A 17,946-nucleotide genomic window follows, 5' to 3' on the forward strand; every position below is an offset into this window, starting at 1 on the left:
AATTGTAGCCTTGATGTGAAGAAAGTGACCACGGTAGCTGCTGAGGGTAGGGAGTGGGAAGAAGAGGTGTGATGTGGGGGCATTTTCAGGACTTGGAGTTGTCCTGGGTGGTGCTGCAGGGACAGATGCTGGACATTGTATGTCCTGCCATGGCCCACTGGGTGGACTGGGGGAGAGTGTAGACTACAGTGTAGACCACTGTCCATGTGGGGCAGCAGTGCTCCAAGATGTGTTCACCAGGTGCAGTGAATGTGCCACGATGATGATGGAAGAGGTTGTTGATGTGGGAGGAGTGGGGCGAGAGGGGTGGGGGGTATATGGGGACCTCATATTTTTTTGAAGAAGAGGGAGAAAAGAGATAATATAAAATAAATAAAGTAAAAGATTAAAAATAAATATATTAAAAGTATGGGGGGAAAAAAGAAAAGGAGGTACTCAGCATTTGTTAAAAGTACGTGATGCTCTGCCTCCATCACCGCGTGCGCTTTAGCCAAGGGTGGTGAGAATTTGGCTGCACTGCCCTGTGTTAACGAGAATCAGGAGTCAGAATCAGGCAAGAGAAGCTGTTCTTGGGATTCTCGATAGAGTGAATGATGATTCAGAAACAACAAAACAAATAATTTAATGTTGACCCCAAGCTCGATTCTCAACCACCAATAAACTGTGCAGGCCTGAGGGAGAGGTTTGAATACTACAAACAAGCGGTCTGCATATGCTATTTTATTGTGGTCAAACACATATACCATAAAATTTGCCATTTACCTTTAAAAATGTACGATTCTAAATGTGCATTTTGCTGTCAACACCGTAATCTATTTCCAAAGCTTTTTCATCAACCCAAACAGAGCCCCTGCCCCCATTACCCTGTAACTCCTCACATCCCCCTCCCTGAGCTCCTGGCAACCTCTAAGCTATTATATTTTCGGTCTCTGAATTTGCCTGCTCTGGATTTTTCATAAAAGTGGACTCATCTAGTATGGGTGTTTTGTGTCTGGCTTATTTCTGTTACCATAATATTTTCAAGGTCCATCTGTGTTATAGTATGTATTGGAACTTCAGTCCTTTTTATGGCTGAATTGATATTCCATTGTATGGATATACCACATTTTGTCCATTTATTCCTTTGTTGCTGAACTCTTGGGTTGTTTCCATCTTTTGGCTGCAGTGAAGAATGCTGCTAAGAACATTGGTATGGGGAAACGGACTTTGGTCCAGTGGTTAGGGCGTCCGTCTACCATATGGGAGGTCCGCGGTTCAAACCCCGGGCCTCCTTGACCCATGTGGAACTGGCCCATGCGCAGTGCTGATGCACACAAGGAGTGCCGTGCCACGCAAGGGTGTCCCCCGCGTGGGGGAGCGCCACGCGCAAGGAGTGCACCCGTGAGGAAAGCCGCCCAGCGTGAAAAGAAAGAGCAGCCTGCCCAGGAATGGCGCCGCCCACACTTCCCGTGCCGCTGACGACAACAGAAGCGGACAAAGAAACAAGACGCAGCAAATAGACACCAAGAACAGACAACCAGGGGAGGGGGGGAAATTTAAATAAATAAATAAATCTTTAAAAAAAAAAAAAAAAAGAACATTGGTATGAAATATCTGTTGGAATCCCTGTTTTCAATTCTAGGAGTAGAATGGCTGGGTCCTTTGGCAATTCTGTGTTTAAGTTCTTGAGGAACTGAGCACATACAGTCTTGTAGAAGCGAACGTTTCAGAAGGAAGCACGTTAGCCACCTGGAGGCTGGCCATCTCCTCCGCCTCCCCCCAGGTAGAAATCGAAACAGGCAGTTGGCTGATGTGGCTCAATGTCTGGGACCATTCCCACCTGTGTCTGATAACTTAGCCAAGCAGCAAGCAAGTGGGAGACACAGAAGAGGATGCCTAACATCGCCCACCCCGCCCCGAGGGCTTCGGCAAGTTAGGGAGGCCTTCCAGAAAACAAGCATGATGGAAGCCAGTGGGTCGGTCACTGCAGCAGATGTGGGCTTCATTCAGCTCCGCAGCATCTGTGAGCTCTCCCTGACCAGCCGGCTGCTCACAAGCCTCTTTGGTGGAGAGCAATAGGATTAAAAGGAGAAAGGGCTCTCGCTTCACTGGTGCATTTCTTTGGATGTAAATCCCATAGTTCTGAAACTACGGCGGTGGCCAGCTTCGAGGAGCTCGGCTCCACACACTTGGGGAGCACGCCCCGTGTCCCTCGTTGGGTGTGCGTGCTCCCAGCTGGAGCCTGCCTGGCTGGTTTTGTCTGACTGTCCCTGAGAGACTTTTGATTGGGTTTTACGTACATCATCATAAGCTCCGACACAGGGAAAAAGTGGCAATGTACATTATTCTGGAGGCTTCCTTTTCAGTTTGGTTTTAGTGAAGAAAGCTGGCTCCTAGGCACGGCAGGCATTAGGCTAAGGCAGAAGTTAACAGGACACACGCTTCGTTTACTTTAAGCTGTAATTTCCAGATGAGTGATTCTGTGTTCAGAACAAAGGGCAAGGAGCTCTCCCAGCAGGCAGAATGCTCGCCCTGCCGTGGCCCGGTAAACCTGCGTGTGGCAAGGGGGCCTCACTGCCTGGGCGCCGGGCTTTCACTGGTGTGGCCATTTGGCTGACAAGAAGAATTGTTCGACTGGGAAGTGGGTGGCTGGTAGGCTTAGAAACTGGGTAAGTCTTAGCTCTCAGAGACCCAGAGCTCCCTCTGGGGCATCCAAGGGCCAAGGGCAATTAACTAAGAACCTCTCAATAAATTTCAAGTTGAAAGAGGCTGGCCAGAAGTCCACCATCTTGAAAATGCCAACTTTCTTCAGAAAAGGCTGAACACACCCCTTTAGAATTTTACTGAGAAGTTCCTAACGATTGGGCTCCCGGTAAATTCTCCCTGTGTGACTGGTAATTAAGCTTGTCTCTGAAATTAGGCCAGCTTCCCAGTGGGCGCAGCCATTTTCTGAGAACTGTGGTTAAGATAAAGATGGCCCTGTTACGTCTCGGGAGGAAAGAACTGCCTCAGCCGTTCCCGGTCATTCCCAGAAGGCTCCGCCACATCCCTGCTGTGGAAAACATATCCGCTTCCCAAATGCTCAGCCGTGCCTCGAGGTGAGGGTGGCGCCAGCCAGGCCAGTCCTGCTCCTCATGGGGCAGCTTTTCTCCCCACACACAGAGGCTGGTGGCGTCCTCTCCTCAAGCTCTTGCTTAGGCTCCTGAGCTGAGAGGTGGCGCGAAACCCCACTGCCTGGGTGCGCGGAGGTGCTGGCGGCCCTCGTGGAAGAAGGATGCCTGTGCCTCTTCCCCAGGCCAGCCCAGGCATGCGAGGGGCTCACACTCACCTCTCCTGAACCCTGCTTTATGTCACCTTTCTCAAAAAATATTCTGAAGAACTCTTGTCTCCAGGAAATGCCTCTGAAAACAAGATTGGGCAGGGCTGTTGACATATCCTTCCTTTGGGAGAGTTTCAGGGCTCATGAGCACATGAGAGGTGCTGAGACTGCACTTACGTAACAAACCCAAATCTATTCAATTTTATGTAACCCCGTATTTGGAAAAATTACCTGGAGAAAAAATAGCAGTAACAGAATAATCTTCTCTGGCTGTGGCCCTTCCCTTTTCCTTAGGTAATTCTTCTATGATTTTCCATGGAAGAGCCTTTGAGCAACACTGTCCTATCCAACAGATATATTGACTTCTCATCATTTTTGTACATCCCCTTATACATTAAAAAATGCCAAAACAACATTTGAAAAACCCAGGGAAGTTTAAAGAAGCAAGCCAAGATCATCTATAATCTTTGCGCCTGGAGATAGCCTACCACTGCTAATATTCTGTGTTTCCCATCAGACTTCTTACTTTACTTTGTTCCCACCAAATTTTAGCAGAAATTCTCTTATGAGCTTTTTGGCAATTGATCAGACTCTGATTCGTTCAGCTCTCCCGCGCAGGGCTCCCTTAAGTTGAGAGTTTATTTTGTGCCTAGGGCGTTGCTTGTCACAGGTGTCTCGCAGAGGTTGACCAGAACACCTATGTGGTATGTTTCAATTCTTCAAGAAATCCAAGTTCCCTCAAATACCCCCAGCCCTGTTTCAGACCCTGGAGGCAGCAAAAGCTGGATAAGACCTTGTTCTGATTAGCCCTCTCATCCAGGTTCAGCTTGCTTGGTTGACAAAACTCAAGACTCAGAAGTCCTACTCTTGCACCCTTATCAGTTTCTGTTCTCGTCCTATAATGTGAAACTACTTACCAAAATTAAGATATGCCAGAATTCTCACTCTGGAAGGGGCTTTAGGCACCTGAGAGTCTGTAAGCGTCAACTATTTTACTTACCTGTTGTCGTGTACCCTGAAATGTAATGGTTGAAAGCGGTGGCATTTATTCCACTTGTGGTTCTGTAATTGGGGTGGGGCTTGGCGGGGCTGTTCATCCCCGCTCATTGTGGTGTCAGCTGGGGTGGACTGAAGACTCTGGACTGGACGCCTCTGGAGACGTTTGCACTCCTGTGTCTATCGGTTGACGTTGTTTGTCAGCCAGGACCTCCCTTGCCTGCAGCCAGAACACCTGCACACAGACTCTCCTCAGGGGACTGTGGCTTCCTCACAACACAGTGGCTGGGTTCAAGGGCGAGAGTCACGAAAGAGTGCCTCCTGGGAGCTGTGTCTCCTCTTCCCACCTAGCCTCGTTAGATGCCAGCCCATGTTTAAGGGTGAGGGAAATTAGAATCCACCTTGGATTGTGGGGTATTTCAGAGGGTTTAAAATGATCAGTTTTCCCACTTTATAAGAGAATATTGGGGTCCGCAGAGGTATGAGTGACTCGCCCAATCTCTCCTGGGTTTGGGTAGCAGAACCAGGATGACAGGTCACATATTCTGATTCCTCATCTAATACCTTTTCAGCTAGGACACATCATCCCAATTCTGCAGCTGTCAACCGCTCTTCAACTTCCAATGATGATTGTGAACATGAAAATAACACTCCTTATAAAATGCCTTTAGCGTCTCGTCATGGGGACTCACTAAGGGTAAAAAGCCACTTTTCACCGACCCATATCCTTCTTATACTGCCTGTTAAAAACCCAGCTGCTCTTGGCAGCAAGGGGATGTCCAGTGGTGCTTCCACCACCAGTTCTGGCAATAGATTTCGCCTTCCTTAGGAAGCATGTGATTGTATCCACCGGCACTCCATTTGGTCAATTGAATTTGATTCAGAGATCATCCTCTATTTTCCCCATCAGGATGTCCTCTTTACTCAGTTAACAGACTTGTTGGGGCCAGTTTACAAGATGGCAACTCTGTAATCAGACATCCAGAAAAACAGCCTAGAATGTAGCACTGCTGGGTGGGTATTAGAGAGGCTTGAGTGAAGGTGCCGCTGGCTGGCCGGTCTGCACAGGATCAGGATGGAGGCCCGTTTGTGCTGGCACCTGCTTCTCTTTCTCTTCACTGGTTTTAGGCTCAGTCCTGCTCAGGCTCAGATCTGAAGGATACAGAAATTTTAACTCTTCCCCTTAAGGAAACCCAGGATTTGGGGCGATTTACCACTGTCCATGTGTCCATGAGAACTTATGGGTGAGAGAGAGGGCCGAGGACAAAGCGGGGTCTGCGGTCCACATCTGTGTACACATTTCCTCTGCTTTCCTGCTGCGGGGCCCTCCAGCTGGCTGGGGGACGAGCCTCTCCTTCCTCCTCTGTGTCCCCAGGCTCCTCGGAGGGGCCAGACCCCTTCTACCTGCCACCTGGCCCGCTGGGCAGGCGCGTTTGAAGGCCAGCCTTCCACGCTAAGTGTGCGCACTCGTGACCGTCTCCCACTGTGCAGGAGGGACAGGAACCCCTGAGCACAGTGCCGCAGTAGACACCCACAGAAATCCCCCGCAGAAGGACCTTCAGGGAAAACCCAGGGCTGTGGCTGTGTGCGCGCTGACGTGTGCGTGCCTCCCTCCACGGGGCTTTGCCTTGGGACCAGGAGCCTCCTCCAGCCTGCTCTTCTCGGTCCTTTCCTTCCTTGAGTCCTCCAGGTGCGCCACGGACGCAGCGCCCTTGAGGGCCAGGGTGGCTGTGCTCTGTCTCACGTCCTGAGCCACAAGCACAACCCTCCTCTGGACTATTCCAGAGTTCTGGGGGCTCCCCTTCTGTCCTGTACCCCCACACGTCCTAGCCAGGCCATTTGGGGAGCCCACATCTCCCCTAAGGGTGTCGGGACGCGTGGAAGAGCATAGTGGTGTTGGACTAATAGAGCTCTTGCTGTGCGGTGGCACTTCCCTTTGGAGGCTTTTCTAATGCTGATCACAGCTGAGTGTTGCAGGGAAGAAGGGCCTGCCCAATTAGTCTGTTGACCTCCTCTGTCTCCAGAAGCCACCCAGAAATGGGTTCCTTCAAGAGTCTATTCCAACTATTGTCCAGCTCACCCCAGGGAAAAAGGCGTTGCTTACAGTCCCTGCCTGAGCTTTCAGAGTCCCCGTTCCCCACCTTTGGATTCCTCTGGGTTTTTCACAGACTCATTCTTAAACAGTATGAAAAGATAGATGGCGGCAAGGTGGAGGAAGCCAGTTCCACCTGTCCACCACGTTGAACACGGCTACCAAACCTGGGCAGAATGCAGGGGCGGCTACTCGAGGCTCTGCAAAAGTAAATAGTAGGGGCAGATTGGGGGAGAAGACCAGAATTTAGAGAGCCTGTCAGCTTCCCATTTTCCCTCCAGTATTCCCCCAGCCTAGACAGAGGGCAACCCCAATCCCACAAGTGGACCTTGGCACTGACCCAGAGAGGACCACCAAGGGCCCCTAGAGAAGCAGGAAGGGCTCTCTTCACGCTCAGATTGAAATCTGTGTTTTTTGTTCTTTTTTCTGTTCTCTTGTGCCCTCCAAGCAATCCCTTGGCAGTGGCAGCGGTGAGAGCAGCAGCAGCCTCAAAGGGGGTTGACAGGAACCTAAAATGCTAAAATGAGGGGAACTTCTGCCTTCAGAAGTGCTGTGGCCCCAAAAAGCCATGTTGCTTCTTCCCTCCCCCCCCTCCCTCTCCCCTCCTCCTACCCCCTCTTCCTCCCCCTCCCTCCCTCTCCCTAATGCTTGGCCTCCTAGTAGAGGCTCAGTTGTAGGAATGTGAGGCTGAACAGAGTAAAGAAAGAACCAGCTTTCTGGCCAGAGGAATGAAAAGAGAAGCCCTCTCATACTAGAAAGTTCTAGGGAGCATGCAGAGTAGAAGAACTCAGGAAAACAACCCTGTAAGATTGTTTTTGAATCCCTGGGCTCACCTCCAAGCTGAGCGTGCACAGACGGGCTCCCACAGTGCACCACAAACTTTCAAGTCTGCACTTCGGGTCGACCACCGCCCAAATCCAAGACCATCCCTGCTGGACAGATCTGAGTAGCGCTGTGGATTTCTCTTCAGCAACTGTGGAAGCCTTCTGGAAGTAGCACGATATTTTTTAAATGTTGAAGAAAGAGAAGTGTCAACCCCAAATCCTGGATCTTGGGGACACATTCTTCAGGAATGAAGGTGAAATGAAGACATTCTCAGATGAAGTAAAACTAAGAAAAGAATTGCTAAAGGAAGTTTTTCCAACCCTAAAGGAAGTGATGCCAGTGGAAACTTGGACCAGGAGGAATAAGGGACGAGTAACAAGACTGGTAAATATCTGGGTAAAAGTAAAGTGGCGGTTTACAGTTGAAAATAGAAAGTATGATATAGTCTGATGAGGCTTTCAATATATGTAGATATAATATGTAAGAGAACTACAACATAAAGAGGAAGGGTGAATGGTGGCAGAAAAAGAATTTGATAAAATTCAATGTCTATTCATGATATAAACTCTCAGCGAATTAGGAATGAGGAAATTTCCTCAATCCAATGATGGGCAGCTAAAAAACAAACAAACTACAGCTAACATACCTAGTGGTGAAAGACTAAAAACATTCCCCCTCGATGAGGAACAAGGCAAGTACATGGTCTCACCACTCCTGTTTAACATCATATTGCAGTAATAAGGCAGGAGAAGAAAGAAGAGGCATTCTGATTGGAAAGAAAGCACTCAAACTACCTTTATCCAGAGATGACATGATTGTGTTTGTAGAAAATCTCAAGAAACCTGCTCACACAAAACCTGCTAGGATTAATGAATGAGTTTAGCAAGGTCACTGGAGACAAGGCCAGCACACAAAAAGCAGTGCTAGCAATGAAACTAACAGAAACCAATATTAAAAACACAGTGTCATTTATAATTACTCCTAAAGAATGAAGTACTTAGATATAAATCTAACAAAACATCCACATGATATATATATATGAAAGCTACAAAATGCTCATAACAGAAATAAAGGAAGAACTAAAAAAAAAAAAAGGAGAGACATAATGTGTTAATGAATTAGAAGATTCAACATAGTAAAGATATCAGTTTCACCAGATTGATCCATAGACTTAATGCAATCCAATCAAAATTCCAATATGACTTTTGTAGATATTACCAAGCTGACTGCAGAAATTTAATGGAAAGGCAAAGGAATGAGAATAGCCAAAACAAATTTGAACAACAAAAAAGAAATTTGCAGAAGTCACTTTATCTGATTGTAAGACTTAAAATAAAGCTGTTGCCACCAAGTTAGTGTGGTGTTGGTGGAGGGATAGATCAATGGGACAAAATAGAGACCCACATAAATATGGTCAATTGATTTCTTACAGTGTTGCTAAGGCAATTCAGTGGAAAAAGATTAGTTTTTCAACAGATGGAGTTGGAACAATGGGACAATCATATGCAAAGAAAAAAATAAACCTTACATATTATTTTTTAATTAACTCAAAATGGTTTATAAATCTCGATGTAAAATGTAAAACTCTCAAACTCTTAGTAGAAAACATAGGAAAAAATCTTCTTGGCTTGAGGTTGCGTGGAGGGTTTGCAGCGCTGGCACCAAAAGTATGATCCATAAAAGAAAAACTTGATAACTTAAACTGTATCAAAATAAAAGATTTTTATTCCATTAAAGACTATTAAAAGAATGAAAAGGCAACCTACAGTCTGGGAGAAAATACTGAGAAATCACCTATCTGACAAATGACTTGTATCCAAAATATATAAAGAACTCTTAAAACTCAGCAATAAGGAAATAATCCAGTTTTTAAATGGGCAAAGGACATAGACAAATGCTTCCCCAAGGAGGCTATGCAGGTGGCAAGCATGTGTGTGTACAGGAAGTCAGCACTGTTTGCCATTGGAGAAATGCATACTAAAAGCCTGATGAGATACTACTCCATTCTTCTCAGTTTAGCTAAAATATGCTGGCAGTGGTAAATTCCCAGAAGGATGTGGAGCAACTGGCTCACTTCTACATTGCTAATGAGAAGGTAAAATCATACAGCCGCTCTGGAAAAGTTTAACATATTCTTATAAAGCTAAACAGATACTTTCCATATGACCTAGCCATCCCACTTCTTGGTATTTACTTCAGAGAACTGAAAACTTACTTTGATGCAAGAGCCTATACACAAATGTTTCTCTCTGCTCAATTCATCACGGCCAAAACGGAAAAAACCCAAGTTTCCTGCAATGGGTTGTTATATAAACCAACTGTGGTACATCTGCACAATAGAATGCTGCTTAGGAATGAAAAGGAAAATGGTGTCAATAGGTATGACAACTTGGATGGACCTCAAAGACTGTGCTGAATAAAAGATGCCAGGATCAAAATGTTACATCCTGTACGATTGTACTTAGATGACATTCTTGAAGAGACAGAAGTATAGTGACAGAGCTGCCCAGGTTGTGGGCAGTGGTGAGGAGGAGGGAGTTTGGGGGGTGATAGAACGTTCTGGATCCTGATGGTGGTTACATGAATTTATTCTTGTGCTAAAATTTATAGAACTGTCCCAAATGAAAAACTTAAGTTCACTGCATGTTAATTTTAAGAATGAAATGTTTCAAAAATACATGTCATCAGCATTGCTTTCTGGGACAATGGAAATGGACTGAAACTCATTTGCCTCTGACTCCTGTCATCCTCTCTGTGGCTCCCCATACCAGGGTTTTTTTAGGGCTGAACCTGGGGCTCAGAGGACCTACAAGGAGAGGGTGCTGTTGCACTGCTGGGTGGAGAAGCCTCCTCTGTCCTTCCTGGCCCTACAGTGGGTCCCTCTTCCTCCTCTCCTGATGTCCTAACCAGTTTTCCTCTTCCAGGCTATCCTTCAAGACCTTGTTCCAGATTTATCACGAAGCTCAGACCAGATAGCTTGGTCTGAGATTTAAGAGTGTTCCATCTGCCCCACTCTTCTTGTCCATGCTCATCTCATTTTGCTTTCCCACATTGTCCCCAACTCTCCTGTCAAATTTGACTGCCACCTTTCCTTTGGACTGTGCTCTCACCACCTGCCCATTCCCCCATCAAGGCCATCTCAGATGCCTACTCCTGTCTCAGGACGTCCCTGACCACCTCATGTGACTGGTCTCCTTCCTTCGTGACCACCCTTGGCAACTGCTTTAAACTGCTCACTTAGCCCACATTCCATTCTATTGATGTACAAATTCTATTTCTTCCTCTCGACTCTAAGCTTCTTTGAGAGAGGTACCAAGTTGCATTCATTTTTGCCTCCTCCGTAACAACTTTATCTAGTGCTTGTCCGCAGAAGGCGCTAAGCCAGAGATGAAAAATGAAGAATATTCTTTCCTGTTTCTAATTGCCAAGACCTGAAAGCCCCATGAGAAGTGTGAGAAGCCTCGTCCTGATTGATGCGCTGGGGCTAGAAAGGTGCCCTACCCCCACACCATCCCTTTTTTTTTTTTTAAAGATTTATTTATTTATTTAATCCCCCCCCCCCCCCCCCCCCCGTGGTTGTCTGTTCTTGGTGTCTATTTGCTGCGTCTTGTTTCTTTGTCCGCTTCTGTTGTCGTCAGCGGCACGGGAAGTGTGGGCGGCGCCATTCCTGGGCAGGCTGCTCTCTCTTTCACGCTGGGCGGCTCTCCTCACGGGCGCACTCCTTGCGCGTGGGGCTCCCCCACGCGGGGGACACCCTTGCGTGGCATGGCACTCCTTGCGCGCATCAGCGCTGCGCATGGCCAGCTCCACACGGGTCAGGGAGGCCCGGGGCTTGAACCGCGGACCTCCCATATGGTAGACGGACACCCTAACCACTGGGCCAAAGTCCGTTTCCCCCACACCATCCCTTGAGGTCTGTCCATACTGAACTTAAGAAAGGGACTCTCAGGCTCTATGCCATGGGTCACTGTCGGCCTCAGTCCCCCACTGTGTTCATTCGATGGGCTTGGTGTGCCTACAGAGAACAGCTCCCTCATCTAAATCCTACCTGGTCATCACCTGTCGGCTGGGGCCTTTGCTGTAAGGTATCCTCACTCAGGAGGCATGGCTGAGAGAGACTTCACCATACTCCTGTCCGTGTAGAAAAAGAAATGTGACAAGTTTCACACTGACTCTTGAAGCTTCTTCCTGGCACTGACATACATGCACTTGTGCTTGCATTTCATTGGCTACAGCAAGTCATATGACCACACCAGCTGTCCAGGGACAGGGCAGTGCAGTCCTGTGTCTAGAAGGAAAACTACAAATACTTGGTGAACAGCAGTACTGACAGACATGGTTGTCATGCTTTCTGTCATGTCCTAGGCCACGGTGGTGAGAAGGACTGCTCCTCCTGGGAGCTGGAGCTTGGGCCGCAGTCTTTTCCCTTCATTTTTTGCAGTATCCTTCCCCGTGGGGACACTCAACAGAACACATAGTCATCCCGGTAAAGCATCATGCTGTTTCTCTGTAGGGTGCATTTAGTTTCTGTGCTATGAACTTAAGCAGCTAAAGTTAGTAATTCTTGATTGTTTGCTCCTAGACCATTGGGGGCAGGGCTCCCTAAGACAGCACATCACAATGACTTTAGGGTAAGATAGGCGCTGAGGCAGTAGGGTGTAGTGCGTACAGCATGGGCCCTGGAGCCAGCCCACCCAGCTGAATCCCAACCACTACTTCCTAGTTGGGTGATGTGGGCAAGTTTGCAACCTCTCAGTGCCTCAGCTTCTTCACCTGTCAAATAGGAACAGAACCTACCTACCTTAAAGGGCTGTCATTGGGGTTAAAGGAATTAGTGTATCCAAAGCACTTAAAATAGTGCCTATTCCGTGGTAAGTGCCCAGCATGTGTTACCTATTATTATCCCAAGGTGTCCAATGGCAGGCACTTAGAAAAGATCACCGTGGCACTTGGAGCCCTGCATTTAGAATCAAAGGCTGAGACTTGCATCCACAATGTATATATTCTCACATACACACACACTCTCTCTCTTCCTCCCTTTCTCCTTCTCCCTCTCTTTCCCTTCAAGTCAATGATAAGACAATCCAGTTAATAAGTGGGCAGAAGGTTTGAACAGACATTTTTCCAAAGAAGATATATGAATGGTTATTAAGCATGTAAAAAGATGTTCCGCATCTCTGGCCATCAGAAAAATGCAAATTAAAATCACAATGAAACAACCCGACACACCCACTAGACTGATTGAAGTTAAGAAGACTGATCTAATCACATGTTGGCAAGGGCGTGGAGCGAATGGAACTCTCAGACGTTGCCAGTGGGAATGCAGGAATGATAGAGCCACTTAGCATAAGAGTAACGTTAAATGTACATTGATCGTCTGGCCCAGCAATTTCACTCCTATGTTTTCACCCAAGACAGATGAAGGCATATATCTGCACAAAGACTTGTACATGATTATTCAGAACAGCATTACTATTTCCTTTTCATTTTAAAAACAATTTATTGAAGTATATCATTCATACATGAACATAAGCACTAAGTGAATAGTAAAAGTAGTGAATTTACAAGACAAACATGCGTAACATCATACAGGGCTCCCATGTATCACTCCACCACTAACACCTTGCTTTGGTGAAACATTTGTAACAAATTAAGAAATAGGATCATCAAAGTAGTACTACTAACTGTAGTCTGTATCTTATATTTGGTGTATTTGTTTTCCCCCAACAGACCTGGTATTATTCTTAAAGTCCCCAAATTGGAAGACACTCACATGCCCATTAACTGGTAAATGGATAAACAGATTGTGGTGTAGTCATAAAATGGAGTACTTCTTGGCAAGAAAAAGGAATGAAATAGTAATATATGCAACGACATGGATGGATCTCACAAACCATGCAAAATGCAAGCTCAAAGATTATGTGATTCTATTTATATGAAATTCTCGAAAAGGCAAAGTTGGAGAAATAGCACATCAGGGTTGCCTGTGGCTGTGGGGCAGAAGAACACCAGCAAAGAGGTGTGAGTGAGCTTTTTAGAGCAGGAGAACTGTCGTTGACCCTGATCTTGGTTGTGGTTACACAATTACCAAAACTCATCAAATTATACACGTAAAACGGGTAAATCTTACTGAACATAAATCATGCCTTAAAAAAAAGCACACCCAGAAGCTAAGGCTGATGCAGTGTCTTTCACACGCTTGTCCGAAGTGGCTCGCATGTGGCGAGCTCCCTGCCTGCTGGACAGACTCCCGGCCTGCTGGACAGATCCCTCCCCCATGGCTCGCAAGGTCATTCCAGGCTTGTTTTGCTCCTCTCGCCTAGATCTGTGAATCCAGCTGATGCTGACCGATTTCCAATGGGCCTCCCAGCGGGTCCCAGGCACAGCCCGACAGAACAAGCTTGGGTTTCTGGCACTGATGATAGGAGCCTTCGTCGTAGTCTCTGCCAGGCGATATTTGTAGTCATTACGCCCATTGAAGAAGAGAACAGAGCAATAATGAGCTGGTGTTATCGGCTCACAAATAATTTATAATGGGCAAACTAGGACAGGAACAGAGCTTTTTTTGGCTAAGGGGGTTGCACGTCACTGTTTAAATCTAGGCCAAAAAATTATTTATAATGCAGAGACAGTCACTCAGCAAGTTAAAAGGTTCCTTTCTTCCCTACCGTGTGTTTGAACGCTCTGCTTTCTACCCTGGGCTAGCAAAGAGGCATTTGAGCCTCTCATTCCTCTCCCTGCAATCAGTCAATAATTGTGAGAGAGCATATGGGAGGAAGCAGGCCTGCCTAGAATCCCTGCAGGAATTTCAGGTCTTCCCAAAACGCAAGAACAGATAGGAATGGGGGAGAAATTGGGGTAAAGTTCAGATTAGTGACCACGGTTTTAGGTGAGATAGGGAGAATTGCCCCAGGTCTTATCAGGAAACAGGGCAAACTAAGGTCTAATCAGAATGGAACAGGTTGTCAGCCTCTGTGCTGAAGTAAAGACAGGGTGTGGATAATTAGGCAGCCTAGGAAAAAGCTATTTGGAGGGTGTCCCTGTGTTCCCAAGCCCGTCTGGGGAAGCAGAGCTTCTTTGGAGACTGGTCGCTACCCTGAGGCAGGCACATCCCCCTCAGGGACACTCACAGACTTGTCAGAAGCCGCCGGCACCCTCTGCCCTGCTTGCCCCTCCCCTGGTGGCCTCCTGGCTGCTTCGCTCTCCCAGGACCCTGGAGCCTGGGCCCCAGGAGTGCCCGGTCCGGCAAGTGGATATGCTGGGCAGGCCCTCCAGTCATGGCCTCTGTTGCCCCTCAGTGAACTTTCCGGAACAAGCCTGTCTCGTGTGAATTTGGGAGGGGTGGGCAGCTTTCCCGGCCCCGGAGGGCCTTTGAATAAGCTCACAGGCAGCCCCCAGACCTGGGGGTCACTCGAGATCAAGGAGCCTTGAGAAGCGCTGGTCCCAGATTTCCTCACAGGAACCCTGGGGCTCCTCCTCCGAGGCGCCTTGGCGGCACCCCAGGGCTGGCAGGGCTGAGGGGAGAGCCCGTCCCCCAACCTGAGCAGCTCCGCTTGTGTCTCATCTGTAGATGCTCAGCATGTTAGGTCGTCGTCCAAGGGCCCGTTGCTCTTAGCAGCTCAGCAGCCACCTGCAGTTGCTGACCCGTGTTGGCCGTGGCTGGGCCTGGCTCGTCCTTCCAGCAGAACACTCAAGACATTTGTTTTACCCCCCCGAGGCTTGGCACCAGAGGGCAGGGGGCTCTGGGTTGGAGGGGACGTGGTGTGGTTGTGCCGTCAGCTAAGAAAGGGGCTCTGTGAACCCCTGCGGGCTGCACCCATCCTCATGAACAGCCATGTTTGTTCTCTGAAGGCTGAAGCTCTAGAAATAGGGGGGAGCAGCCTCTGGCGACGGAGCTAATCTGTGTAAGATTTTTCATCTGAGTCAGAACTTATTATTAACGCTGCTTCTCTTGGTGGCCAAGAGTCTAACAAAACATTGTTCTGTCCCGTTTACTCAGTTCTGAAACGCAGTTGACGTTGCCCTGCCTGAAAAAGCTTTGATGAAGTGTTCGCCGCAGAGCATGCTCTGTAGGCAGTACCACAGTTTCACAGCAAAGCCTTTCTGGAGTGGAATGTTCTGGTAACCTGATTGCTTTACGTTCACAGAGCTTCTCGAAACAAGTCTGAGAAGAAGCGTCGGGACCAGTTCAATGTCCTCATCAAAGAGCTCAGCGCCATGCTCCCCGGCAACGCGCGGAAAATGGACAAAACCACTGTGCTGGAAAAGGTCATTGGATTTTTGCAGAAACACAACGGTAAAGGTCACGCGGCTCTCGGGCTTCCTTCCGCTCCTGCCCTTTCCGTTTGGGGATGACATCATCCCACTGAGTCCTCTGTCCCCACCGTCAGTCATCGTTTCGGAGGCACTTTTCCCTCTAAAGTAGCCCCGTCTCCAGCAGGTGTGAGAGGGGACATGCACCTCCCCTGTGGCTTTTCTCGCCAGAGGAGAGGCTCCGGGGCTGCCTCCCGGGGCGCTCGCAGCCCCGGCAGGGGCAGGTAGTAGCGGAGCCCCTGGCGTTCCCATGTCCGGAGCGTGTTTCTCACTCTGGACGGAACACATGTGATGCCTCAAGCTCTCGTTTTCCACTGGACCGAGCGGTGCTGTTTTCTCCATCCATCGCCGCTACCACCTCCCTACTTTTTGGGCTTCTGAGCTACACCCTGAAAAGATCAATTGGAGATAAATGATTTACTAAATGGCAAATCGTTCTTTCTTATTTGAGATTCATCCACATACCATGAGGTATAAGCATACCATCCAGTAGCTTTTATGTCTTTGCTAAGTTGCTCAACCATCACCATTATCTGGCTTCATCGTCACCCTAAAGGGAAATCCCACACCCATGCCCCCCTCCTTGCAGATCCTGGCAACCCCACCTCTGTTTTCTGTCTCTGTGGGTTTGCCTCATCTGCATATTTCACGTAAGAGGAACCGTGCTGTCTTGTGCATGGCTCCTTCCATTTAGCACTCCTCTTGCAGCAGGGATCACTCCTTCATTTCTTTTCATGGCTGAATGCTATTTTACTCTGTGTATATCTGTTCGTCAGTTGATGGACAGTTGGGTTGTTTCCTCTTTTTAGCTATGAATAGTGCTGCTGTGAACGCTCAGGCTTTTGTGTGAACATATGTTTTCCATTCGCTTGGGTGTATATTAGGAGCGGAATTGCTAAGTCATGGGGTCACTCCATGTCTGACTATCTGAGGAACTGCCAGACTGGCTGCCGTGGTGGCTGCACCATTTTACATTCCCACCAGCAGGCGTGAGGGTTCCGCCTCCTCCACATTCTCACCAACTTGCTCTGGGGTCCTTTTAAGTTGTTATTAAGCATTCCTGTGGCACACAGAAATGATACCACGTTGTCCTCTTGCTTTGCATTTCCTTTAATCATGTTGAGCTCTTCATGAACTTTTCATGTGCTTCATTGGCCACCTGTATATCTTCTTTGGAGAAATGTCTATTTGAATCCTTTGCCGTTGTTTTAATTGGGTTACTTGTCCTGCTGTTGCTGAGTTGTAAGAGTTGTGTATATATTCTTGATATTAGACCCTTCTCAGATAAATAATTTGCGAAAGTTTTTTCCCGTTCTGTGGTTTGTCTTTTTATTTTCTTAATGGTATCCAATGTACAAAAGTTTTAAATTTTGGGAAGTCCAATTTATCTATTTTTTTTCATTGGTTGCTTGTGGTTTTAGTGTCGTACCTAAGAAACTGTTGCATCTATTTTTTTCCTAAAAGTTTCATAGTTTTTGCACTTATCTTTAGGTGCTTGATCCATTTTGAGTTATTTATTTTTTGTCTATGGTGTGAAAGAGGGGTCCAAATTCATCCTTCTACAGGTGGATAGCCAGTTGTCCCAGCACACCAGTCTTTGTTGCTTTTAACTTTTTAATACCTTCCTAAGAGTCTAACACACATATGGAAAATACACAGACCAAACTGGATGGTTAAATTAAGTTATTACAAGTAAACACAGCTGGGAACCAACATCCAGGCCAAGAAGCAGAAACCGCCTCAATAGATGTCCTCTGCTTTTCCCAGGGGTCACCTCTGCTCTAGATTCTAATACCATAGACTGGTTTTGCCTGTTGGAGGACTTATTCCAATGGAATCCTGCATTATGCGTGTGATTTTGTGAGACTCACCCATGTTGTCCTGGTGTCACAGTCAGGTTGTGTTTATGTGTCCCATCATATGAATCTCCTTGTGTCTGTCCTTTGCACGGGTCTCTCCCTTACATCATCCTTTCTCCCTTTTACTCTCGTTCAAACCCTTTTACATGTAGCACTGGACACCCTGTGCTGGTAGCACTGGCCACCTGTCACACACGTGAGGATGATACCAAAAAAAGATAGAGATTAGTTGGGAGGATTCAGGAGCTATTAACAAGCAGGAAGAGCAGGAGTCTTTTTATTCTTAACCACAGCACCAAACATAATAAAGTCAGAAATGTCACAATTATTGAGGAAATAATTATAGTTCCTCTGCACTTACAGTGATGCTTTCCTTTCACTGAACATTTCTCCAGACAAATGATTTCATGGAAGAGGGCACAGCTAGGACATGGAAAGTTTGTTATACTTGTTATTCTTTTATTATTTCTTTGATAATTGTATGTATCTATTAAAAAGTGTGACAGTAATGATATAACCTCCGTTTTTTTCCCCCAAAGCTGCCCAGGAGAGTGCAAAGAACA

General features: G+C 47.2%; 1 protein-coding gene across 7 annotated transcripts in view; it reads left to right on the forward strand.

Annotated features, from left to right (window-relative positions):
• The window catches only part of NPAS2 (neuronal PAS domain protein 2), a 166,107-nt gene that overhangs the window by 81,783 nt on the left and 66,378 nt on the right, over positions 1 to 17,946 (forward strand). For all 7 annotated transcript variants that reach the window (XR_011646070.1, XM_058278198.2, XM_058278199.2 and 4 more), the window contains exon 3: positions 15,359 to 15,507. Coding sequence is in view for 6 of the 7 variants with exons in the window: in XM_058278198.2 (XP_058134181.1) it covers positions 15,359 to 15,507 (149 nt within the window). In the remaining variant the exon portion in view is untranslated. The remainder of the gene's footprint in view (positions 1 to 15,358; positions 15,508 to 17,946) is intronic.

This window comes from Dasypus novemcinctus, chromosome 17 (genome assembly GCF_030445035.2).
Source record: "Dasypus novemcinctus isolate mDasNov1 chromosome 17, mDasNov1.1.hap2, whole genome shotgun sequence".
In the NCBI taxonomy this organism is placed as follows: domain Eukaryota; kingdom Metazoa; phylum Chordata; class Mammalia; order Cingulata; family Dasypodidae; genus Dasypus; species Dasypus novemcinctus.